General features: G+C 51.7%; 3 protein-coding genes across 4 annotated transcripts in view; all 3 read left to right on the top strand.

The window, feature by feature from the left end:
- The window catches only part of ATP1A2 (ATPase Na+/K+ transporting subunit alpha 2), a 60800-nt gene extending 53957 nt beyond the window's left edge, over positions 1 to 6843 (top strand). The window contains 4 exon segments of the mRNA XM_082655679.1: positions 556 to 701; positions 3470 to 3597; positions 3691 to 3792; positions 6386 to 6843. Coding sequence (XP_082511805.1) covers positions 556 to 701; positions 3470 to 3597; positions 3691 to 3792; positions 6386 to 6617 — 608 coding nt within the window. The 3' untranslated portion in view covers positions 6618 to 6843.
- Positions 6844 to 10746: 3903 nt separating this feature from the next.
- Positions 10747 to 20618, top strand: CASQ1 (calsequestrin 1). The gene is made up of 11 exons (XM_082664451.1): positions 10747 to 11257; positions 12981 to 13065; positions 13824 to 13924; positions 14143 to 14254; positions 14590 to 14663; positions 15011 to 15141; positions 16483 to 16528; positions 16942 to 16996; positions 17231 to 17331; positions 18123 to 18197; positions 19425 to 20618. The coding sequence occupies exons 1-11, from the start codon at positions 10979 to 10981 to the stop codon at positions 19566 to 19568; spliced, it is 1203 nt and encodes a 400-aa protein (XP_082520577.1). The 5' UTR covers positions 10747 to 10978; the 3' UTR covers positions 19569 to 20618.
- Positions 20619 to 23029: 2411 nt separating this feature from the next.
- The window catches only part of PEA15 (proliferation and apoptosis adaptor protein 15), a 34501-nt gene continuing 32778 nt past the window's right edge, over positions 23030 to 24752 (top strand). For both annotated transcript variants that reach the window (XR_014296559.1, XM_082651971.1), the window contains exon 1: positions 23030 to 23158. The gene's annotated coding sequence lies outside the window, so the exon portion shown is untranslated. The remainder of the gene's footprint in view (positions 23159 to 24752) is intronic.

Raw genomic sequence — 24752 nt, 5'->3', positions numbered from 1 at the left:
CGTACTTCAGTTTTCCTACTTATGAAATGTAAATGATAGTTCAGAATTGTTGTAAGAATCAATGTCCACCAGTACCTACACAGTGCACAGATCTGTGGTCAGTAGGCAAACATTAACGTCAGCCATAGCCGTGGTCCAGGCATGAGGGGATGGAGGTTTTGACCAAGGGAGAGGCAAGGGGCAGATGGGAGAGATGCGAGGGGATGAGAGGACTTGATGAGTGTCCTGGTGTCAGAGAGAAGGGACAGGGTGGAGTCCAGCACTCACTCAGCTGGGAGAGGGAACATATCCCCTCTAAGGTCCTTTCCAGTTTTAAGCTTATATGATAAAAAGATGACTCTAGATTACAGCTTAGAAAGAAATGTCAGAGTTTGGAGACAAGTTCTACAGAGATGGTGGGATCAGATCATTAATGGCATGAATCTTCAGCAATACACCTCAGACACACATCAACCCTGCTAGAAGCAAGCCCCAGGCAGCACCCCTTCCATGATCTGCCTTCTGAGCTCCTTCTCTGAATCAGGTTCCCCTGACCTGTGACTCTATCACTCACAGGGATGATCCAGGCTCTGGCAGGATTCTTCACCTACTTTGTGATCTTGGCTGAGAATGGTTTTAAACCTACTGATCTGCTGGGCATCCGCATCAGCTGGGAAAATCAATACCTCAATGACCTGGAGGACAGCTATGGACAACAGTGGGTGAGTAAAAGGTAGGGTAGTAGATTGTGACCAATAAGAGTGAAGAAGTAATGAGGAAGAGCGAGTGTAGCAAGTTTTTGCAGAGTAGGAGAATGTAGGCACCAGGCAGACAGAGATGGTCCTCATCTCCAGTCCTACAAGAGCTTTCTAACATTTGTCCTCAATCTCCAACCGCATCAGCAAATATTCTTCTCTTTGTTTACGATGACTTCATTTCCATTAATTCCTACTGTCTGTTGTCTGTCCTTATCTTCCTGGGTCTTTTTGGCTTCCTTGGACCTGGAAGTCTACTTTGTCAATCAACTTTTGGGGGCTGATTTCTGGTTTTCCAGGTTCTAATCATCATTCTCCCAGAAATGAGTGCTTCCACTTCCTCCTGTTATGCTCCTTTTCCAAGGGTAGTCAAAGAGTATGATTTTAAATCTGAAAATGTATTCTCTTTGTATATCTCTTCCTTGTTCTTCTAAACTTTTTAAACTTAGAGGATGCGTCTCTGTATTAGTCATTCCTAACACCCAAGATGAATAAGGTCCAAACCGAAGCCCTCCAACCAACAATATTTGCTTAAGAATCTTAGTGAGTATGCCTGTTTGCATCTGTGAACACTCCCATCCCAATTTCTAAGACAGTGGGAGATGTGACACCAATTTTTGCTAGAATCATAGGACCACAGAGTTCACACAGTCTACAGAGGACATTATGGTCTACTGGAAAGATTTAGTGACTTGCTTAAAGTCCCACAATGAATCCCTATAACAGTTGGACTAGAAATCTGGACTGATTCCTGGCCGGCACTTTCCCACTTCACCATGATATCTCCAAACCAAGCTAACTGCAGGCCTCTCAAAAGTATGTTAAAATCGGGGCTGTTGGAACATTGCCCCTCATACACAGTAGGCTTCCACTATCTGAGCCTCATGAGACCAACAGATGTCGATGTTCCCAGCTACCAACACTGCTCCAGGGTCCAAAGATGCCTAGAGTCCTCATTGCTATGTACCTTGTCAACATCTCCTCAGTCCTCAGATCAAGCCCCTTGTTAGTTTTATATCTTGATACCATCTCCCTGCTACCAAGATGAAGCTTGACACATGTTTATTTACAATAAGTTAAAGATAATTTATTTGAATTAATGTCAAATTACATCAGTGACGTCTTGAGATATTGCAAAACGGGTTGAGAACAATTGCCCTGCGGAATAAATGCCATAAAGGCAAGGTCTCTGCCTCTTCCATTGCTGTAATCTTCAGATAATCGAGTACAGAGATGCCCACCCAGGGAGTACCCTACATACTGCTAGATAGCTCCTTATCTTCTAAATACCTCTAGCAGTAATTCCATTGATCACCATTCTTTCATTCATTCATTCAGCAAGTATTTGTTGAGCATCTTCTATGCACCAGGTACTATTTTGTCCCTGGAATATAGTAGTGAAAAAAATGGCCAAGTTACTGCTCTCATGGAGCTTATATTCTAGTTAGGGGCACAGCGTAGGAGGGGAGAAAGATAATAGCCAAATATATAACATACTGGGTCCATGGATTTTAAGTCCAAGTCCAAGAAGTGTTGGAATTGGGATACTAGAGTAGGTGAGATGGAAAGATAAAGACAGTGATCAGAGAAATTAAAATCACAGAAGAATTGTGGCTATTGGAAAAGACAATGTCTGGAGTTTAACCATGGAAGTAAGCAGCCGGGTGGGGAGTAGAGGATACAGTTGGAGGAGAAGATTAAGACTGTGAGACCATGGTACGGGAAGGATCATCAACATGGATATTTAAATCTCCAAATCCGAGGACACAGCAGTTAGAGTGATGGTGAGTCAGGAGCTAAAATTTTCAAGTGATGATGGGAGTGGCTCAGTTTTGGTAGCTGGCTGCAGGGGATAGTGGTGGTATGATCTGATGCACAGAAATGTGCTGACAGGTCTCATTCTAACTTCAATGCTTGGCTCATCGATTTCCAGCCTTTGTTTTCTAATTGTTTAGGGCTCTATATTTCCCTCCAAGTACAACATTGACCACATCCCATGAGGTTCTATCTGTAGTATCTCATTATTGTTTAGTCCTACATATTTTCAAATTCTTTATTCGACCTACAAGTTATTTATAAACATGCTGTTTTATTTCTTTTTAAATGGGCTTTTTCTCCAGTCAAATTTAGATGCTCCTCTCCTGTGTTTCCATAGCCCTCTGTGATCTCCCTCTTGTAACCTACCTACTGTGCTGACATAGCATATTTATCTTCCCCACTGGACTCTAAGTTCCTTCTGTGTAAAATGTGTATGAAAGAATGAACAAATGGATGAGTGAATGCCTCCCCATCCGGTACCACTCTTCGGGTATCCCGTTCCCCTCTGCATGCAGATTCCCTTCTGGCCCCATCTTCCTTACCTTTTTCCTCTGACCCTGGTTTCCTCTTGAAATCCACCTTCTTCTCTTACACCACCCTTCTTCTTAGTAAATATTTATTGAGCCATAGTACCTGCCACTCACTGAACGAAGCATGGGGAGAGGAGACACAGAGATAAGTAAGACAAGGTGCTTGCCCTTGAGGGGCTCTCAGACAGGGAAGACAAACATATAAACAACTCACAATTACAACATGGAAAGTGCTAAGACAGAGATACACGTGAAGGGCTGCAGGAATCTAAATAGGGGACCTATGTCAGCCTTGGGGTCCGGGGAGGCAGGAAAAGGAAGAGGCCTTTGAGGCATATTTGAATCCCTCCTGACACTGACGGCTCCCCTCTGCCCACCCTCCCCCAGACCTATGAACAGCGCAAGGTGTTGGAGTTCACGTGCCACACGGCCTTCTTTGCCAGCACCGTGGTCGTGCAGTGGGCTGACCTCAGCTGCAAGACCTGCAGAAACTCTGTCTTCCCGCAGGGCATGATGTGAGCACCGTCCACCGGCCCCAACACTCCCCCGAACTGCACCCCTAACTCTCCCTCCCGACCTCCAACACACCCTTAAACATTTCCTCTCAGAAACAAGATCCTAACATTTGGGATCCTGGACGAGACGTTCCTGGCTGCTTTTCTGTCCTACACTCGAGGCATGGACGTGGCCCCGCGAATGTACCCACTCAAGTGAGTAAGGGGAGGGGTGCAAGGCAGGGCGTCTCTGGGCACAGGGAGAGCACATGAGAGGAGGCATGTTTGAGCGGGGAAGTCAAGAGGGGAGCAGGCTCCACTCAGTGATGTAGAGAGAACTGCCTGTGCTCCCACAGCGCATCCTATCTGGGGAGGAATTAGGGACTGTACCAAGTGATCGCAACCCACTAGACATGCAAACTTAGCAGATTTGCCAGTGCTTAACAGAGTGGTACCTTTTCTATGATAATGTGTGGTATAGCTGTCCCAGGCTACACACTGCTTGGAGCTGGTGTAATCATAAAACAGCCTCATCTATGCATGGCTAACTCTGCTGTACTTCTGCAAATCCGTTTTAATGTGCATATAGGTGGGTGGGCATACTGAAATTCTTATTGTCTGGTACCTTGTTTGGTTCAAGTCCCAAGTTTTTGTTTCTTTGTTTTTTACATTAGTATATGCTTGTGAAACTTTTCCATTTAACATTTTTATAAAGAAAAAAGCAAAACTCCCATTTCATTCCCACTCCTCCCCCACCCTGCATTGGTAACCTCTATTAATAATTTAGTGTGTAGTCTTCCAACTGATTTTCTATGTGTTTACACACTTTGCTCACCTTTCTGTCCCTTGGAGTGTTTTACACAATGCTTTGTATTCTGTAGCTGCTCAATTAATGTTCAATAAAAGACATTGGCACTGCCCTTAGATACTGACAATTGCAGGTTTGAATTTTGGCTGTACTGTGTATTATTCTATGACCTTGGACAAGCTGGTAACCTCTCTGAGCCTCAGCTTCAACTGCAAAGTCTCGATAACACACACCTGGCAGACTGTTCTGATAATTACAGGTAGAAATGCATATAATACATGAAGCCTGGCATTTGGGTCCCGGCGGGCACTTTGTTAATAGTAGCTCAGTTGTTGCTGCTATTAATGTCAGCATATGATAGTAAACATGGTTGAGCATTAACTGTGCTCCCAAACACTCTTGTACATACCTTGACCATAAAACTCATCACCTAATACTGTGATTATTTATTTTGTGTGTTTATCTAACCTCTTTTCCCTGATTGCTTGAGCTTCTTGAGATCAAAGACCATCATGTCATCATTTTTATTTCCCCAGGACCTAGCACATACACAGAGTAGACATGATAATTGTTGTTGAATGAATGCATGACTGTATGTGTGTAACTGTTTATATTGGTTGAGGGGTGTCTGTGTGTGTGTGTAATGAACCATGGCCTAGGCCTGCCCTGTCCAATATGGTAGCCACCATCCTTACGCAACTACTGAGCTCTTGAAATATGGCTAGTGAGACTGAGACACTGAATTTATCATTTTAGTTAACTGAATGTTAAAAACTAAACCAATGTCAAATATTTTTCAATTAAATACAACTTTATGGTTTTGGTTAGACTACATTTTCCTTTAACCACTGAAAATTTAGTGTCTGACTTGAGATACGCTGTCAGTGTAAAATGCTCACTGGATTTCGAGGACTCGGGATAAAAAGAAGAATGTAAAATAACTCATTAATTATGTTTATATTGATTACATGTTGATGCAATAATATTTTGGATATTTGGGGTTCAATAAAACATTAAAATTAATTGCACTTGTTTCTTTTTACTTATTTTCATGTAGCTACTAGAAAATATTAACTATCATATGTGGCTCACAGTATATTTCTTTTTTTTTTTAATAAATGTATTAATTTTATTTATTTTTGGCTGTGTTGGGTCTTCGTTGTTGGGCGCAGGCTTTCTCTAGCTGCAGCGAGCAGGGGCTACTCTCCACTGCGGTGCATGGGCTTCTCATTGCGGTGGCTTCTCTTGTTGCGGAGCACAGGCTCTAGGCACGCGGGCTTCAGTAGTTGTGGCACGTGGGCTCAGTAGCTGTGGCACGCGGGCTCTAGAGCGCAGGCTCAGTAGTTGTGGCGCACGGGCTTAGTTGCTCCGCGGCATGTGGGACCCTCCCAGACCAGGGCTCGAACCCGTGTCCCCTGCATTGGCAGGTGGATTCTTAACCACTGCGCCACCAAGGAAGCCCTCACAGTATATTTCTGTTGGACAATGCTGCTCTAAGCCATCTCTCTATCATCCAAGGGACAAATGTGGTCCTGATTCAACCCCTCCCCAGAGTCCATCTTCCTGGTCTATAGAAGAGATTCAGGAAGAAAAAGATTTCACCATCTTTGCAATATGGAAGAGTGTATATATTCCCTGGCAAGATCTACCCCACATCTAGTCTCAGACCCATCCTGCTTGGAGTTTGTGTCTGCAAGGTCTAGAGAACCCAGAAAGCAAAGGAAGTCTCCCTCAGCGACTCCACAAAAGCTGGTAGACAATCTCTGTGAACACTGCATGTACCTCTAATATGGCATTTATCCCTTTCTGTTCTCACTGGCTTTTTATGCTGCCGTCTTGGGCCCCTCCGCCCTCACTCCCCAGGCTCTGACCTCCTCAAAGGTAGGGATCAACCTCCCACACAACAAATGAAATACTCGATTCCCAGGCACTGTTCTCTGCACCTGCCTTTCACTGGCCCCTCTATCTCCGCCCCCACTGACCAGCTTTTGCTCTCTTCAGGATAACCTGGTGGCTCTGTGCCACTCCCTACAGCATCCTCATCTTTGTCTATGATGAAATCAGAAAACTCATCATCCGTCGTCACCCTGGCAGTGAGGCTCTCCTGCACCCTGGCCTGAGAGTCTGCCAGCGTCCTGAGCAGCTGCCCCACTCCCCCTGGTTCCTCCAGGCCCACTGCCCTTCTCCCCAGCTCACTGCCCAGCCTGTGCTGTGCCTGGACCCTGCCCTCTAGTCCTTGACCCCAGCACGCGGCTCCTTCCAACCCTCAGGGCCCTGCCTTCCACCGTCAGGCCTCCCACCTTGTCCTGGCTCACCCTTCTGTTTGTCTCCCCTTGAGGCCTTCCCCAGTTCACTCTGGTCTCTTCTCTTCCACAGGCTGGCTGGAGAAGGAGACCTACTACTAAACTCAACAGAGGAAGATCTTCACATGACATCAGGGTGTCCTGAGCGCCAGGTGGGGGAGGGTTGCGGTAATGAGTTTGGGAAAACTGAGAGTGCACATCAGTTGGGGCAGGGAGATGCCAGGAGGAAGAACTTTGGATGAGAGAGACAGGTGACCCTAGGGCTGGGTTGAGGGCACCATGGATAGGAGATGAGGTGGGTTGAGGGGAGCCCAGCCTGCATCTGACTGGAGTCCAGCAGGGGGCTCAGTAGCCAGTCAAGAGAGTAAATGTTGGGCTTCCCTGGTGGCGCAGTGGTTGAGAGTCCACCTGCCGATGCAGGGGACGCGGGTTTGTGCCCCGGTCCGGGAAGATCCCACATGCCGCGGAGCGGCTGGGCCCGTGAGCCATGGCCGCTGAGCCTGCGCGTCCGGAGCCTGTGCTCCACAACGGGAGAGGCCACAACAGTGAGAGGCCCACGTAACGCAAAAAAAAAAAAAAAAAAAAAAAAAAAAGAGTAAATGTTTGCAACAGCCCTTAGCTCCTGGATGTGTCGCCTCTGATTTTTGGAGATTGGGGGTTACTGTGGTGCTCTCTCCCTAGATCTTCATGGGAGCCAGGCAGGGGAGGTCTTTCAGGGACCAGAGTCGAGGCTGGGAAGGGATCAGAATCAAGCATCCTTGCCCCTTGGGGGCTACCCCCTCAAAGTCACTCTCCAACCCGACAGAGAGCAAGGACAGAACAAGTCCTGGGATCAGAGAAACAGAGGAGGTGAGAGAGGAGCGGGGGAGCCACACGTTACAGAGGGGCCACAGTGCCCACTCAGTTCCTCAGATCAACTCACAGACTCATAGACTTTTCGTGCTAGACCTTATTTTATCATGAAGAACCTGAGCCCCAGAGAGGTTAAATGACTTGGAAGGGGCCACGTGGTGAGTGGTGAATGTGGGGCCGCTGCCCTGCCTCTGAGGAAGGGACTGGTGTTCCCGTAGCCCCAGGCATTAGGGCATCTCGACCCCATCCCAGCCCTCAGCTGTTTTCTCTGGCCTAACCTTGAAATAGAGGCTGGAACAACGCTGAATGGATCCCTGTGGCCTTTACTCTAGGCAAAGCACCTGCCCCCTCATGCCCCAGCTCCACACAGGTGAGGGATGTTCCCCAAAGCCTGGCCTCCAAGCCTGGGCCCAGCACTCGCTGCGTCTCATGCACGTGAGGAGTCCCCGCGAGCCTTTCTCTCCTGCCCACCCTTGGCGGCAGCTCTTCCTTCCTCTTCACCCACTCGCTGGCTTTTGCTCTGTGAGCTGGTCCACTTTACCCTGTGGATCGGTTCACTCTCAGGCTTCTTTTAGAGGAGAGGGTTGGCTGTGCCGAACAGCATACAGAGAGACAGAAATGCTGAGAAAAGCTGGTGGCAATCGTAGACTGTCACCAAAAACAAAGCACATGTGTTAAGTGACCGCACATTCTGTCTGGCGGTAGACAAAGGCCTTACTCACACCATCCATTAGTCCATACAACAAATACATTCTTACCACCCCGCCCGGTTTTATAGATGAGGACACCAAGGTCTGTCTGATTGCAGAACTTGTGCCCTCAACCACTTTTCAGGCTAGTCTTATGATGAAGGCGGGGCCAAAAATATACCAATGAGAAAGAAAAATAGGATAGTGATAGAGGAAGGGCCGTGGACGAGTCTGGAGGATGAGAGGCCATGGACTAGCAAAGGGAAGGCTGTCGTAAGGTACACCAGCCCCTCTCCCCCTACATCGGGCCCTCCTCAGAGGTCTCACTCCCACCTGCTCCCCTCCCTCCTCCAACACAAGGTCTCCTAGGGACAGGGCTGTATCAGTCTGGGGTCCTTCCCCGATGCTGACAGGGCTGAACCAGAGCCCAGAAGATGGAGGGGCCAGGCTGTGTGTGAGTGAGGTGGGGTGGGGGAGCGTGGAGGGGCCAGCTCCTCAAGTTTCAGTAGCAGGAGCTTTGGGTGTCTGGTGGGTTAAAAATACAGAGGCCCCGAATTAGGGTCATTTGATATCAGTGGCTGAGCCTCAAGGCAGGGGCCTAGAGGGAAGGATTTGAATAGAAAGTATAGAGCAAAGTATGGGAGAGGAGGACAGGGAGGAGGGGAGGGGTGCAGCTGCTGGAAGGGATCCGGGTGGCTCTGGAGAGCCAGGGCCAAGGAGAGGAAGGAGGATGGGATGAAACAGCCTGGTAGCTGCAGAAGCAGAGAGGGAATGGGGCAGGCCTGGGTCACCATTTCGTCCATCTCACACCCTGGGGGTACGAGAGGTCAGATTCAGGATGGAACGAGCCTAAGGTCCCAATATCTCTGTCCCAGTGGTCCCCCCTCCTCCAGAGCGCAGCAGAAGGAGAAGTTGGGGCTGGACGTTATCTAGGTCACATACGTCCGGGCGGGTCCACCTGTCTCTCCTGCTGTCTTTGCTCTGGTCACGGGGCTGTGGGCACGTTGGTCGCTCTCTTGAGATGGGTTCTGAGGTCTCTCCAGCTCCAGCGTGCCCCGCCTAGCTACCTCTGGCCTCTCCTGTGCCAACGACAGCTGTCTCTCTTGGACCCACTCCTGCCACGTTCTTGAGATTTTCCCTGGCCTTCCTTGCTTAGCCGTGTAAGGTCTGCCCTGCGGGAGTGCGGAAAGGTCACTCCTCTAACATAACTTCATGGTGCAAAACACCCGCTGTGCCTCCAACATCGGAGACACCTCAGGGTGGGCGTGGGGGCTTTGATCTAGCCTCTCTCTGGTCTCCCTCGTGCCTCTGCTTACCTGTGCATGAGCCCTGGAGGGCCGTGAAGAGGGTCCTTGAAGGTACCCAGAGCTGAGCCCATCCACTCCGCCCTCACCCCCAAGCTGGGATCCAGGAATGTAGAGCCCCTCTGCACCAGCTCTGCTTTGCACAGAATTAAGCAGCATCCTTGGTTCAGGGCACAGGGCCCCACCTCTTCATGTTTCCCAGTGTTATTTTTTTTCCCTACCGTTGATACCTGATCCTTTTTGTCTTGTCAAAGACGTAGGAATGAATAGTCACAGTTCGCTCTCCTTGGAATCATTCAGCCAGGGGAATCCTCCTTCCCACTGTGCCCTAGAAAACCAGTCCCGTAGGATCAGAGTAGAGAGTACAAGCAGGAGGCAGCAGCCGAACGACTTTCTCCTTCTCCTCTCGCGTCTGTGGGCAGAGAAGCCCCAGATCCGCATCTCCAAGGACTCCAAGGGCCAGCACTTCACGCCCCACGCCCCGTCCTTCCTCTGCATACTCCAGTCAGGAGTGTTGAGTGAAGCAAAGGAAACTGGCTGGAGCTGAGCCAGGGCGCCAGTCCTGGACTCGGCTCCATCTTTTATTCAGAGAATGACCTCATCCTTGGTCTTGGTTCTTTAAAGGGAAGTGCAGGGGGTCTCTTTCCTGCAGCCTGGATTGCATTTGTACTCCCCCCCCCTCCACCCGGCTTCCTCCACGGGATCAAAGAAACAGACTTGACCTAGAGGAGAGTCCCAGGTTTTAGGACTTAGAGGCAATACCACATTTGCCCCCCTTTTTACAAATGGATGACAAATTTAACCTCTGACCCAGAATACCTCCTCCTCTGCGGGCCCCATTTTCCTCTCTCTGAGTACCCTTGCCCTCGCTCCACTCCCCCTGATTACCCCCAAGCCTCCCCTCCCCCAGCCCCAGCTTCATTTACCTCCGACTCATCTGGTCTTATTTTTAGCTCCAGCTTTTTCCTTTCTTAATATGGCGATGAGTTCCTAGGCCGGTGTGGGGACAGGGGCCGAGGAGTCCTGGACGTTGGGGGGGAGGGGCAGGGGAGGAGGCTCTCGGAGCCTGGGTGAGAGGTGTTGGAGGTAGGAGGATCCTGGCCCTCACGGGGCCGTCCTGGCCTCAGGAGGTTATCCGTCTCTCCTGCCAATCCTGGAGACATATTTAGACGGGACCAGGTGGGGGCCGAGGGGTGCCAACCTCAAGGGCAGCTCCGGTTCCCTCCCCGCCCCCTGCTCCTCGCCCTCCCCCTGACCCTGTTTCTCTTGGCTCTGTCGGCAGTTTCTCCAGGACCTATAGCAGTGTCCTCCGTCCACTGCTCTGGGCCTTTCCCCACCCCACCCCCACCGTGAGCCCCTAACTCAGGATTTGGGACCCAGGGGCCCCTCCCTACCCCAGCTAACCTCTTCTGGACCAGGAGAGCCAACCCAGATCCCACTACCTCCATGAGTGCTGCAGACAGGATGGGGGCCAGAGCTGTGCCCGGCCTGCGGCTGGCACTGCTGTTACTGCTGGTGCTAGGGACACTCGAGTCAGGGGTGCAGAGGCAAGACGGGCTGGACTTCCCCGAGTATGATGGTGTGGACCGTGTGGTCAATGTCAACGCAAAGAACTACAAGAATGTGTTCAAGAAGTACGAGGTGCTGGCACTGCTCTACCACGAACCCCCCGAGGACGACAAGGCCTCACAAAGACAGTTTGAAATGGAGGAGCTGATCCTGGAGGTGAGTGGCGAGCTCCGCAGGCCTGCAGAGCAGCCCAGTCCCTCTCTGCACCCCTCTATCCTGCAACTCCACGTAGATCTTTAAGAGTGGGATCTGGGCGTGAGGGGCAGGGCAGCAGGACCCTGTCTCGACCAACAGGACCCAAGCGGCGTATGACCTTAGCCAGAAGAGAAACAGAGATTCAGGAACCCCCAAAGTACCACCGTAGCCAGGCAATTTTAGGAGGGAGGGGGGTGCTGCAGGGGGGAATCTCTCCTCCGTGCTAGAGGAGGGTGGTAGTACTAGGTTTGGCTAAGACTGAGGTGACCCTGGAAGGGGGGCAAAAAAGGAAAAGAGATTCTTCAGGGGAAGGTGAAGAACTGCAGTACACCCCCAAATCTACTTTCCTAACCAAAACGTACCCTCTCTCCATACACTTTAGGGGATGCACCCCAAAGAGATCCAAACTGAGTATAAATTTAAACGTTATTGACATTTTGCTTGCATGTCATTGATTTAATGGCTAAAGGTTTAATAGAGCCCACCGTGCCTCCCACTGGCCTCTCAGTCCCCTCCCCCTGCCATCTGCCCCTACTGGATCAAGCTGGGCACCCCGATTGGAAAATTCTTGTGTTTGGAGGAGGCTTCACCATGCCTTCCCCAACTCGTCTTTGTGGGAAGATTCTCCTCACCCCCAAGCTGACCTGGGGCGCAAAGGAGAGAGAGAGCCTATGGTGACAAGAAAAAAGCCCATGTTTGGGGATGACCGGGAAATGTGGTCACACAGCCCTCCAGGAGCCGGGCTGTGCTGCAGTCTCCTTGTCCAAGCTGCTGCAGCCCCTCCTCTAGTCTGGCAGGACGGAGAGGCCCCAGCTTGCCCAGAGCTTGGAGTATTTCAGGGCAAGACACCAGGACGGTAGATTCTCATTTCTGTGTGCCCCTGCCGGGTGCCGGAACCCGCCGCCTGATTAACGAGCGGAGTATTTTTATCCTGAGCGCTGAGCATCCCTGGCCATCCACCTGTCCCAGCCTCCTGAGAGTCCGAGCGCCCCGAGTCTGTGTTAGGTGGGGTAAAGCTGCAAACCACGCCCAAGGCAGAGTGCATCAGGGTTGAGAGCCCCGCTGGGAGACCCATGAGGACAGGGACCTAGGGTGTGACCCTCCACAGCCTAAGGACAGCTTGAAGTAGAGAGTGAAAGGGAAAGTCCCACCCCATTGAGGAAAACTGGGCCTATTTCATCTCTAATCTCTTTGTCAGTCTCTCTGCCTCGAGGGTGACCAGAGCCCCACGCCCCCCACCCTCTTGCCCTCCAAAATTCTCCCCACTGGGACTCACTCAGAAGAATCCCAGGGACGTGTAACATCACCCCCACGCTGAGCGTGGTCTTTGATCAGTATGGAGTACAGGGCTCAGCTCCGAAGGAGGAAAGAGCCTCAGTCATCCTGAAGCTAGACCCCTCAGCATCCCTAAGGAACCTGGAAGTACATGCACAGTGCCTTAAAGGTCAACAGAATAAGCACGTTGTACATGAGCAAAAGGTGCTCAGGAGTTAAAATTGGACCACAGACCAAAAGGGTGGAGGGGGGCGTGGTAGGGAAAGTGGAGCTCTCCTGCATCCTAGCACAGTGTCAAGGTGAACTCATATTCCCTGCGTCCCAAATGACCCAGCTCGCAAGCATGAGATTGGGAATAGTGGTTACTAAGAATTCCAGAGGCTGATTTTAACCCTAACTCTCCCTTCAGTTAGCAGCCCAAGTCCTAGAAGACAAGGGTGTTGGCTTCGGGATGGTGGACTCCGAGAAGGACACGGCTGTAGCCAAGAAACTAGGTAAGGGAGAGGTGGGAGGAGCAGGGAGGGGAAGGTGACCGGTGAGAAAATACTGAAATTTGGAGGGTTATGGCTGGGGATTCCAGCCTCTCCTTTATTCCTTATAGAGACCCATGCTCAAATCTCAGAAAGAGGTGAAGATGGCCTTATTTATACCTACCTAAAAATAGGGGCTAAGTTCTGGAGGAAAGGGGAAATCAGGGAACACAAGTGGGGCTGGAGAGACCTCTGCAAACTCCTCTTCCAACCCCTCCCCCTCCAGAGCCGCGGGCTGGGTATTGCAGCACCAGCCACCAGGGGGCAGCACAGGCCTGAGACTGGACTCCGGATGTGGATGGGGGAGGGGTGGCCAGTAGTGAAGTCATCTGGTCAGTAATAGCTGAAGGTTAAAGTGCTGTACTGGGAATCAGCAACTAGAGTCCTCAGAGGAGGTAAGAGGAAGATCTGTCTCTGGTTATGGCAGGCAGAGAAAGCGGGGAGACATCTTGCTAGGACCTATATCTCCCTGCGTCCTCCCCTAGCGTTCCCACCTGACCCCAGCTTCCCCCTGGAGAGCCCCTGGGGCCAGACTAGCCACCTAGGCTAAATCCAGGGGCACAGACACCGGGGATGGAGGGGCTGAGAGGCAGTGGAGGTGCGCTGGGCAGGTGAAGGATGTGTGGTCTAGTGGGATTATGGAATGGGCTGCAACCCTGGATTTGGACCCTTGGACCTGTGGGAAGGTTGCAATCATGGCACACCTCTGGCTCACTCCCTAGGACTAACTGAAGAGGACAGCATTTACGTATTCAAGGGAGATGAAGTCATTGAGTATGACGGCGAGTTTTCTGCTGACACCCTGGTGGAGTTTCTGCTTGATGTGAGGACTCCGCTGGACCTCATGGACCTAATGGCCTTGCTTTAAGACCTCACGCCCTTCCGACCAACTGCAGCCTCACACACACATACACACACACACACAGGCAACAGAGCCCCTTCCTCCCCGTTTCCCAGCCCACTTTTCCCTGATCCCTCTCCTTGCCTCTACCACTGAGTTCAGAAACTCACTCTCTTCCTTCAATGTCCTTGCTCTTCCAGGTCCTAGAGGACCCTGTGGAATTTATTGAGGGTGAACGAGAGCTGCAGGCATTTGAGAATATCGAAGATGAGAACAAACTCATTGGCTACTTCAAGAGCAAAGACTCAGAGCGTGGGTAACCCTCAGACTCCACGGTCCCCTCCGCTGGTCCCCAACTTCACCTGTCCTCCTACCTCCCCACTTCACCCAGCACTGGCTCTTGCCATGGTGGGTCCATCGATCGACTGCTCTGATCTTCCTGCACTCTGCGGGTTTCACAGACAGGCACCAAGGCATTCCCCTTCCCCCCACCCCACCACTGTACGTAACCACTCTCAGAGGACTAGAGGGGGTGGGTCTCAGAATGAACCCCACCTGCCGAAGAAGAACTGGGGAGAGACAGAGGGGGGATGGTTCCCTGGCAGACCCTGGTTCCCCCAGAGACTGACTCTGCATTCCCCCCTCAGATTACAAAGCCTACGAGGACGCAGCGGAGGAGTTTCATCCCTACATCCCCTTCTTCGCCACCTTCGACAGCAAGGTTCTCCCCCCTGCTGCTGCATTGGGTCTCCCTCACTCCCCTCAGCTGCCCTCCAGCCCCCTCTCCCAGAATCAATGGGGGACCTCCTCCCCCACTACACACCAGTACTCCCCAACCCCACCCCACCTCGGGCCTCCCCCATCCCACAGATTTTAAATTATCTAACCCGCCCCTCTCTCATCTTCAACCAAAGCCCAGAGAAGTTAAGACACGTGTCCAGTGTCACAGAGGAAGTGACAAGGGCCCAGGTTGTCTCACTCCCTGCCTGACATCTGCTCCCCCATAATACTTCCTCTCACCATGACCCCGTGTCCCCTGCCCCACTCCCCCATCCCCTCCCCCAAAAGGTGGCAAAGAAGCTGACCCTGAAGCTGAACGAGATCGATTTCTACGAGGCCTTCATGGAAGAGCCTGTGACCATCCCGGACAAGCCCAATAGCGAAGAGGAGATTGTCAGCTTCGTGGAGGAGCACAGGAGGTGGGGAGCAGGGGCAACCCTCTGAGCAGGGTAGGCTCCTCCCCAGGCTAGAACACGGGTCTGTGAGATGGGCTAGGGGGATCTCAGCCAGCCAGGAGGCAGGTCTCTCCTAGAGATGAATACACTTCTGGTATCAGTTCTTATTGATACACTGACCATTTTGCACAATATTTTGCACCCCAGCACTTAGCCCAGAGCCCGGAGCACACACAGAAGGTGCTCCATAAGTGTGTACGGTTCATTGTGATGTTGACTGAGACCAGGGTTGAGGGCCTGTGGTCTGCCAGGAACTCCCAGGTGCTCTCTCTCTTATTGTACTTAATCCTTTTAACAACCTCAGTTAAAAAGAGTCCACGAGGGCTTCCCTGGTGGCGCGGTGGTTGCGAGTCCACCTGCCGATGAAGGGGACACGGGTTCGTGCCGCGGTCTGGGAAGATCCCACATGCCGCGGAGCGGCTAGGCTCGTGAGCCATGGCCGCTGAGCCTGCGCGTCCGGAGCCTGTGCTCCGCAACGGGAGAGGCCCGCGTACCGCAAAAAAAAAAAAAAAAAAAAAAAGAGTCCACGAGTAGTGTCAGAACTGGATTCTCATCCAGATCTGGCCTGTGTTCTTTCTCATACATTACCTACACCAGTGGTTCTCAACAGGGGTGGAGGGAGTGGCGAGGTAGGGGGAGGATGTTGTCTTCCAGCTGGTATGGCAATGGCTGGAGACATCTGTGGTTGGAGAGAGAGCTACTGGTATTTAGTGGGGAGAGGCCGGGGATGCTGCTAAATAGCCTACAGTGCCCAGGACAGCCCTCCCGCAATGAAGAATTATCCGGCCCCAAATGTCACTAGTGCTGAGGTTGAGAAACCCCGGCCTACATTCACACATGATTCTCTTCCTTCACAGTACTCCACAACTGGAAATACCCGTTCATCAGTGTAAACACTACTTCTCTCACTCTCTCCCACCTGATTATGGTCCGCTTCATCAGGGCAGGAATATGTCTGCCTTGTCCAACTCTGTCTACACAGCACCTAGCACAGCATTTAGAACATCTGCAACACTCAGTGTTATTGAATGAATGAATGAGTGAATGAACACCCAGATGTCCAGTTCTTTCTCCCGGAAGTCTCTCTTCCAGTCCCCTTGCCCACCCTCCTCTCTCCTACCTGCTTTAACCATGCAGTTATCTGGGCCTGGTGCCCAGAGCTTAGACTCTGACAGATGGCTTTGTTCAGGGCTGCAAGCTGTCTATGCCCTAGGCATGACCCTGTGGCAGCCTCTGCTATGGGGACCCTTTGGAGCCAAGGGTGTCCTTCTTGCCCACTGAGTAGTGACTTTCTTTCCCTTCTAGATCAACCCTGAGGAAGCTGAAGCCTGAGAGTATGTATGAGACCTGGGTGAGTGCCCCGGATGGGGCCCAGGCCCTCGCAGGAGCATGGGAAAACTCAAGTCCTAGAAACATCCAACCCTGCTGCTCCTCATGTCTTGCTTATAGGAAAGACAGTGTACCAGCAAAGGTGGAGGGTTTCTGTTCTGAGAACATGTCAGGAGTTGGGGGACACACATAACTTGATGACGATGACAAGGGAGGAGCTCTAAGCTCTGGGGCTGAAGGGTTTGCCAGCGGAGGTGTGGGGACCCTGGGGTGGAAGGGGGCAGTGTACTTGGAAAAGGCTCACCACCACAAGAATACACCTGCTCCAGAAGCTGGATTTCCACAAAAGTTAGGTCCAAGGTAGATCTAGGGCCTGTTCTGGGCTCTCTAACTTCAGTGAGTATAGCTAAGGTCTCCCCTCCCTGCCCCCCACAGGAGGACGATCTGGATGGAATCCATATTGTGGCCTTTGCAGAGGAAACTGATCCTGGTGAGGGAGGAATACTGGATTGGATTTGGGGCAGGGGCGGGGGCACTGGTGAGAGAGGGAGATGGGGTATTTATCAGAGCATAGGCTTTTAACACATAAGACGGGTTTTTTTAGAGCACAGTTTACAAGCAGCCTGGGGCTAGACATGCGGAGTTGTGGGAGGCGGGAAAAGAGAGCTGGACTCCTGTTTCCTCTGTGCCCCACCGTGCACTTATCACCTGTGTTCCCTCCAAGATGGCTATGAGTTCTTAGAGATTCTCAAGGCTGTGGCCCAAGATAACACTGAAAATCCTGACCTGAGCATCATCTGGATTGACCCTGATGACTTCCCCCTGGTAAGAGCTATCACTCAGGCACTGGCTATCCAAGGCAGGGCACATCTCAAGGGGGAGCCTGTTTCAGAGTTCCTCTCCTCGTCTCCTAGTGGAGGATCCTGTCGCATGCTCAGGGGCCCTGAGCGCATCCTGAGAAAGGGGAACCAGGATGATGGGAAGTGTGGGAACAACAGGATTCCCAGAGCAGAGGCTGAGCAGAGAGCTCATGTGCCCGGGGCTGGCTCCTTCTAGAGAAATCCAGAGTTTGGGGGAGCAGAAGGGCGCATTAACCTTGCATGTGGGTGTCCACAACCACAGAATCAAAGCACAGAGATTCCATGTCTCAGGGCACAGCTCTGTTCCCAGCTGAATCCCCAACACCTAACACTCTTCGTTGAAAGAGGAACTAGATGAACAAACAGAAATGTGAGGACCGCTGGCAATTACAGAGTATAACTACCTTAGTTTAGAGATATAGAAACTGAGGTCCAGGGAGAAGTGATTGCCCAAACTCACAAGGCCAATCAGTAGCAGATCCAGGAGCAGAACAAGGTTTCCTATCAAGTTTTCCTCGGAAAGGAGGGACCAATGTCCCCAGCTGACCCTCTTGATACTTTCCTTTGGGGATATCTACCCTTTAACTGCTTAGTTCTACCCATTCCCTTCAGGCACTATAGCTGGACCTATCCACCAATCTATCGTGGGTTCACTGTCCTCTCTCTACCCATGGCTGACCCTCACACTCACACTCACCCTCCTGGACTCAGGTGTTCCTAGCCTCCATTAAGTTGCCATATGTGATCTCTCCACAGCTGGTTCCATACTGGGAGAAGACGTTTAACATCGACCTGTCAGCCCCACAGATAGGAGTCGTCAATGTTACTGATGTGAGTTTCCTTCCCTCATCCCCGGTTGACCCCCAACTCTCCTTCCCAACATAGCTAGTCCTCCTCTGCTCTGCTAACTAGGAATTGAGCCCTCCCCAGAGGAGTTAGACATGCCCAGTCTAATGGCTGGAAAGAGGGAGAGATTCCTGCCCTGAACACACCCCTGCCTCTACCTGTTGGAACTGACTGCTCGTCCTTCAAGGCCCAGTTCAAATCCTCTCTTCTCCATGAAGTCTTTCCAGATCTCCCATTTGGAATTGTTCCCTCCTTGGCACTCCCAGAGCCCATTTGGCATTGAGAACATGACTTTTATATGGCTATTCATGTATCATGTCTGTCTCTTCCAGTAGACTTTGAGCTTTTTGAGAGCAGAAATCTTCTCATTCACACACAGATAGATGCTTCAAAGATATTTGTTGAGTTGAATAAGTCACAGCCTGCTTTCATATAATTCTCAGTCTAACTGAGGAGGTAGGTATTCCGTTAACTACCAGGCCAAATCTGATAAACTCTATAATAGAGATACGAAGAAAACACCAGGAAGGCAGAGAAATCAAAGTGACTTCTGCTTGAGAATCAGAGAGGGTTTAAAAGGAGTAGAGTTTAAAGTGGAGATTGTTGTAAATCAACTATACCTCAATTTTAAAATATAAAAAATTAATTAAATCTAAACAATTAAAAAAATTAAAACACACTGGAGATTGTACCGTGTATAAGAGTTCTACAAGTGCAAATTATATGAGTCATTTCCAAACTGATGGAAAAAGTTAGTGCAAAAGGTCAAAAAGTAGGAAAACGAATATCAGATTTGGGAAAAGGCAAGTCGTTTCTTATGGCTTGAGAGTCTAGAGATCTCTGAGGATGGTGCTAGAAAAGCAGGTACTGGAAAGTCTTGAATGCTAAAGAGTTGCTGACTTTATTCTCCAGGCCATGAAGAGCCACCAGTGGTTTTGCATTAAGGGCATGATAGAGAGGTCTGTTTTAGGAAGCTCAGCATGGCAAGAGCTTGTAAGAAAGACTGAAGGGAGAAGGTCTATTTGCTGATCCAGCCATTCTTTCTACTCCCACTGTCACTATTCCACCCTAGACCCCCACCTGGACAGTTTTCCTGCCCACTGACAGATGAAGAGAAGGGACAGAGGACGTACAGACTCCAGTGAGTGGGAGGACAGGTCTAAAGACCTGAATCGGGCTTAGTTCTGATGCCCTGTCTGTGCCATGTCCTAGGCGGACAGCATATGGATGGAGATGGATGATGAAGAGGACCTGCCTTCTGCTGAGGAGCTGGAGGACTGGCTGGAGGATGTACTGGAGGGCGAGATCAACACAGAGGATGATGATGACGATGACGACGACGACGATGATGACTAGTTGCTGTGGCAGCCATCTCCTAGCCCCACCTGCTGTCCTCCTGCCCCCTCCTCCTTCCCTGTCCTTCCCTGAGCTCCTCCAGGGACACTAGGTCATTCTCTGCCATGGGGCCCACTGGGGTCTCTATGCTGCATGCTGAGATTCAAGGAGCTACTTTTCCCTACACACCAGCCCAGCTATCCCATCTGACTTCTGTTTCCAGTCCCACCATGTCCCTGTATCGATTATTTGTTTCTTCCATCACTCCCTACATGCTTTCTTGTGACTTCCCTCTTGCCATATCTATGGGCCCCTATCTCTCTTCTGCTCCCTCCAGCTGAGCACACTCTTCCCCCACTCCTCAAGTCCTCTATCCTTCTGACTGTCCTATCCCTGGCCAGGGGGACGGGAGGGTACTGTGTTTGGAGCTATATCTTAGCAATCTCTTGTTAATGTACTTGGGTCGAATGAGAGACCTCAATAAACGACCTGGGGCAACATGAACAAGTGTCTGCTGATGAGGTCTCACCCCTATGGCAGGAGGGAGGCAGCCAGAGGATGGGGATTTAAGGTGTGGGTACCTTGTTAGGGGACTGTGATAGCAGGGGGGTGGGGCTCCTCCCTCTAGGCAGTTATCCCAGAGAAGCTTGGATTATTTATCTGCTGCAAGTCAAAACGGCTTTTCTGAACACATGGTGTTTGTCCAGCACTGCTGTCAGGCTTTGGGAGAACAGAGAGTGCTGGGCCTGTCCCTGCTCTCGAGCTGATTAGCCTCACTGGGAAGTCAAGACAAGCACACTGAAGAACTGAAGAAAAATACAAAGCAATATGTAATTAAGCGATTATGTGCTGCTTGATAGCACCCCCCCTTGCAGCGCTTATTTGAATGGCAAGACTGAGCCCCAAAAACACTTCCTCGGTGCGGCCTTCCCAAAGGTGGCCCCTCCTGCAGCTCCCTCCTCTGGGCTCCCACTGCACTCTCTCTGTCCACCTCTATTCTAGTACTAGCTCTTCATTTACATGTCTGTCTTCCCCACCAGACTGTGAGCCCCTTGAAGGCAGGACCCCAGGCTTTTTCTCTGTGTCCACAGGGCCTGGCACACCAAAAGTAGTCCCTAATAAATGTTTGTTAAAAGAAGGAACAAATGAATACAATGGCCTCAGAAGAGAGAGATGAGAGTGGGCTTTGACGGCTTCATAAAGGAAGTGAGAATTTTCTAGGCCTTAAATGAATAGTGGGATTTGATTAGGGCAAAGGAGTTGGGGAGGAGACATTTCAAGTAGTGAAAACATCAAAAGCACTGCCAGAATGCGTGTGCCATGTTGGGGCACAGAGGAGACCAAGGAGACAAGAAGAGAGGTTCAAGTGGTGGCCACGAGGTTGGGTGGGCATCCGGGGCTAGGTCGCAGAGGTGTTTGGATTTAGTCCTGTAAGCTGGGGAGGAAGGGCAACATTTAATCTGGCAGTGATGAGCAGGATGGATAGAGGGAAGGAAGCCGATGGAGATACCAGAGGCAGGGAGTCCAACTCTTATCAGACAGTTATAATAATCTGATGGAGGTAGGAGAACACGGATCAGAGTGGTGGTTATGGGAGTGCAGAGGAGACGCTGAGCTTTGTTCAAAGGGCATCCCCCAGACCTGAGCCTGCTGGCGATCTTGGCAGGAAGGACCCACATTCTCTCCAGCACAGGCCCAGGCTGGGGTAAGTGTAAAGGAGTAAGGAGTAGGGGGGGAGGAACCAAACAACTGAACAAGCCCATAACTAACAGATGTTACAGCTTTCATGGACTGGGTATAAAAGTGTTGCTGGACAACTTAGAGGATCTCTGAGTATGGAAGAATGAGACCTGAGGTGAGAGGAGTTTTCACCCTCCACAGACAAATCCAGGAAGTCTTCCTGGAATTGGTGGCAGGAGTATAGAGTAGAAACCACGTATTCATCCAACTTGCACCCATTTAATAAATGTTTAATACATAGTACGGGCACTGGGCCAATACAAAAATATTATGGAACTTAACTCTCTAGCATAGGTCAGTGGAAGGCCCCAGACTAAATAATAGCTCCCATGTTTTAACCACCCATCTGTGCCAGTCACTAGAGACTTACAATTTCTAAAACTCAGAAGAACACTGTGAGATAGGCATCAGTGTCCCCGTCTTGCCCTTAATGAGGCTCAGAGGCATAACCTACCTAAGAAAGGAGCAGAGTCAGCATGAAGCCCAAATCCCCTGTACCTGAAAGACCTGGACCTTTCACTGACTGTAGATAAGTCATTCAGCTTCCCTGAGTCTCAAAGATGGGTCAACAAAATGAGTTTTGGCCCTACAACTCAGAACAAATGAGATATATGCAAAGGCAAATTATGAGGGTGTGTGGCTATCAAAGGGGCAGTGACATGGCACACTGGGGGAAGAGGATGGCGAAAGCAAAGAGAAGGGCTGTGAAATCCAAAGCAGCAGCAGCCTGAGCCTCTTCTAGGGGCAGTGTAGACTCAAGAAAGGATGGGCTCACCTGAGGCTTCCTGAGGGGTCTCTGCCAGGCTGGAACTGAAGTGAAGCCGGGGTGCTCCTGGAGGTGGCACAGACACTGATGGGGCTCAGACCTTGTCCCCGGGCCAGGCTCTGCCGGAGTTGAGGAGAGACCTCTTAGGCTGGAGATGATAACAGATCATCTTCTTCCTTCCCTCTTTCAGTATGGCTAAGGATCTCGGGGAGGAAAGTCCCTGGGGTAGAAGGGAAGTGAGAGCTGCCATGCTGGGCCTGGGCAAAGGGGCAGAGCTAGGAGACAGAGCCGAGCGTGGCTCTGCAAGTTGTCTATATTTGCATGCTGAGCTCACTGCTGCTCTTTTTCTCCCCAGAAATACAATTACATCATGGTGGGGGGAAGGCGGGAGGGTGGTATATTTGGGAAAGGTGAGAGGAACACAAGGGGCCAGCTGGCATCATCCTGGAGAAAGAAGATCTGTGGCTCCAGAGCAGGCGAAGGGGGCCCCCATTTTGCTTCTTGCCCCTACTCCTTCCTCCTCCCCCACCTTCCAAGGTGGATAAATCTGAGCTGTCTTTTACTACGGCTCCCCTGACCCATAAGGGGAAAAGGTTTTTACAAATACTGAGTCAAGCATCTAAGAGGATCCAGAGGCCAAAGGACTTCCAAACCCTTAAACCCTAACTTACTCTTTGCCTCCCAGGGTGCCAGCCACTGTGGTCACCGAAAGGTCGTAAGGGAAGGAGTGTGTCCCTTTGGGAAGAATTAAATCTGAGAATTGGGGCTCGCTGTTTAGGGGAGGAGGCGTCGTCGCTACTCCAGCCCTCCCGCACTTCTGCCCCCGTCCCAGGAGTCTTCCAGAACCCCAGCCCCCTGCTGCCTCCCCACCCCCTCTCCCGCCGCTCCCCGCCCCCCGCCCCTCCCCGGCTCTGACATCACGGGCCAGCCGGGTGGGGTGAGGCGGCGCTGGGCTCGGGCTCCGGCTCCGCGGGCGGAAGAGGCGGCGGCGGCAGCAGAAGCGGCGGCGGCGGCGGCGGCGGGAGCCGAGGAGGAGGTTCCGGACGCTGCTCAGGAACCGGGGACGCCGGAGTGCCCGCTCCCCGAGCGCTCAGCCCCGGAGGCGGTGAGAGGGCCGAGAGGGGAAGTGTCGCGGGGAGGGGCAGATTTGAGGATCTGGGCTTGGAGGGGCGTCGATCCGGGACGCCTGGGGACAGATGCGGAGCGTGGGGGCCCCGGAGGGGTCCGCTCCGTGTCAGGCCCCACGGGCTCCGTCTCTGTCGGTGCGCTCCGAGCGCGGTGTGTGCTGGAAGCGGCGTGGCTCCGGCCGCCCGTTCCACTCTGACCAGCAGTTTGGGAGTCGGACCGGGGCCTGGGGATTAGGATGGAGCCTGCTTCCCGCCCAGCCGGCTCGGCCGGGCCAGCTCCCGCCCCTCCCTCCCGTTCTCTGGCTTCGGACTCGCCTGGGCTGGCGGTCTCCCGGCCCAGCCCTGCCTCAGTTCCGCCGGCAGCCGCCCCCTGCTCCGAGGGCTCAAACCCGGCAGCTGGCACCACGTGCCCTCACCCAGTCCTCTGCACCTGGGGTAGAGGTGGGATTGTCGAAGGCTTGTCCGGAGGGAAGGAGTCGGGAGCTGGGGGGTGTACAGGAGAGAAGTAGCTAACGTAAAGCCCCTAATTAATTTCATATAATCTGTATCAAAACACACACACCTACAAGAGACACGCCAGCACACACGGTGACACACACCCATGTGACTCTTACACACATCGACTGCACACAGCAAATCACAAAGGGCCCTGCGCTACGCATCCAAGCTCCCACCTCACTCCCACTGTCTCCCATGTGCAAGTCTCCTGGCAGAATATCAGTCTAACAGGACAGCTGAGTGGGGGCCACCGTCCCCAAGTCCACCCTAATTTTCTGGACCTCTTCTCCCAGCCCTGGGCTTCAGATCGCCCCTCTTTAAAACAGTGAGAAAACATGGTAGAAAATCCTGGTCTCAATCCAGGACCGGGAGACAGGATCTTGAGGGCGAGTGAGCCTGGTGCTTTGAATCCGGGTGAGTAGTGAGGGTAGGGGCTGCTGGTGGCCTCTCTTGCTGGGTCCAGTTGGAGCTTAGGGTGCTAGGAGTGGCTGGCTTCTGGGCATCTGAGTGGCCAAGGGATGGAGGGGGGATGGAAGAAAGGGAGAGAGAGAAAAAGAAAGAATGAGTATGAGTCAGCCAAGGATGGAGGCCCAAGTCAGAGAGAGAGAATGAGGGGAATGTGTGTGAGAGGCAGACAGACATCAAGAGAGGGACACAGAGGGACAGAGATACAGTCAGGGAATGGGGAGGGGAAGGAAGTGAGAGTCAGAGATGGTCAAATGAGTGGGCAGAGTGCTGGGGAATGGACGACAGAGGCTCAGAAATTAGGGAGGATGAAAGCAGGATGGTGGTGAGACCACTGGGAGTTAGGGGAAACATGCTGAATATGTGTGTTTTGTTTCCCTATGTGTCTGGCCTCCAGGCTGTCAGAGCGATTAGCTTTAATTGCTCTTCCCTTTGTGGTTAAACACTCCATTGGGGAAATTGCCAGAGATGCCCTAGGCTGCCAGCTGCCCTGGTTGCCTACTTCCTCACTTCCCTGACACCTGTGCCCATCATGTGTGCGTGTGTTGTCATGCATGAAGAAGAGGACCAGAGTCACACCCTGCTATGCCATCCCCTCACTCTTTCACA

This window comes from Grampus griseus, assembly GCF_964374135.1.
Source record: "Grampus griseus genome assembly, chromosome: 1".
Taxonomy (NCBI): domain Eukaryota; kingdom Metazoa; phylum Chordata; class Mammalia; order Artiodactyla; family Delphinidae; genus Grampus; species Grampus griseus.
Note: the sequence above shows the minus strand (reverse complement) of the source record. Positions and strands in the feature narration are given on the sequence as shown.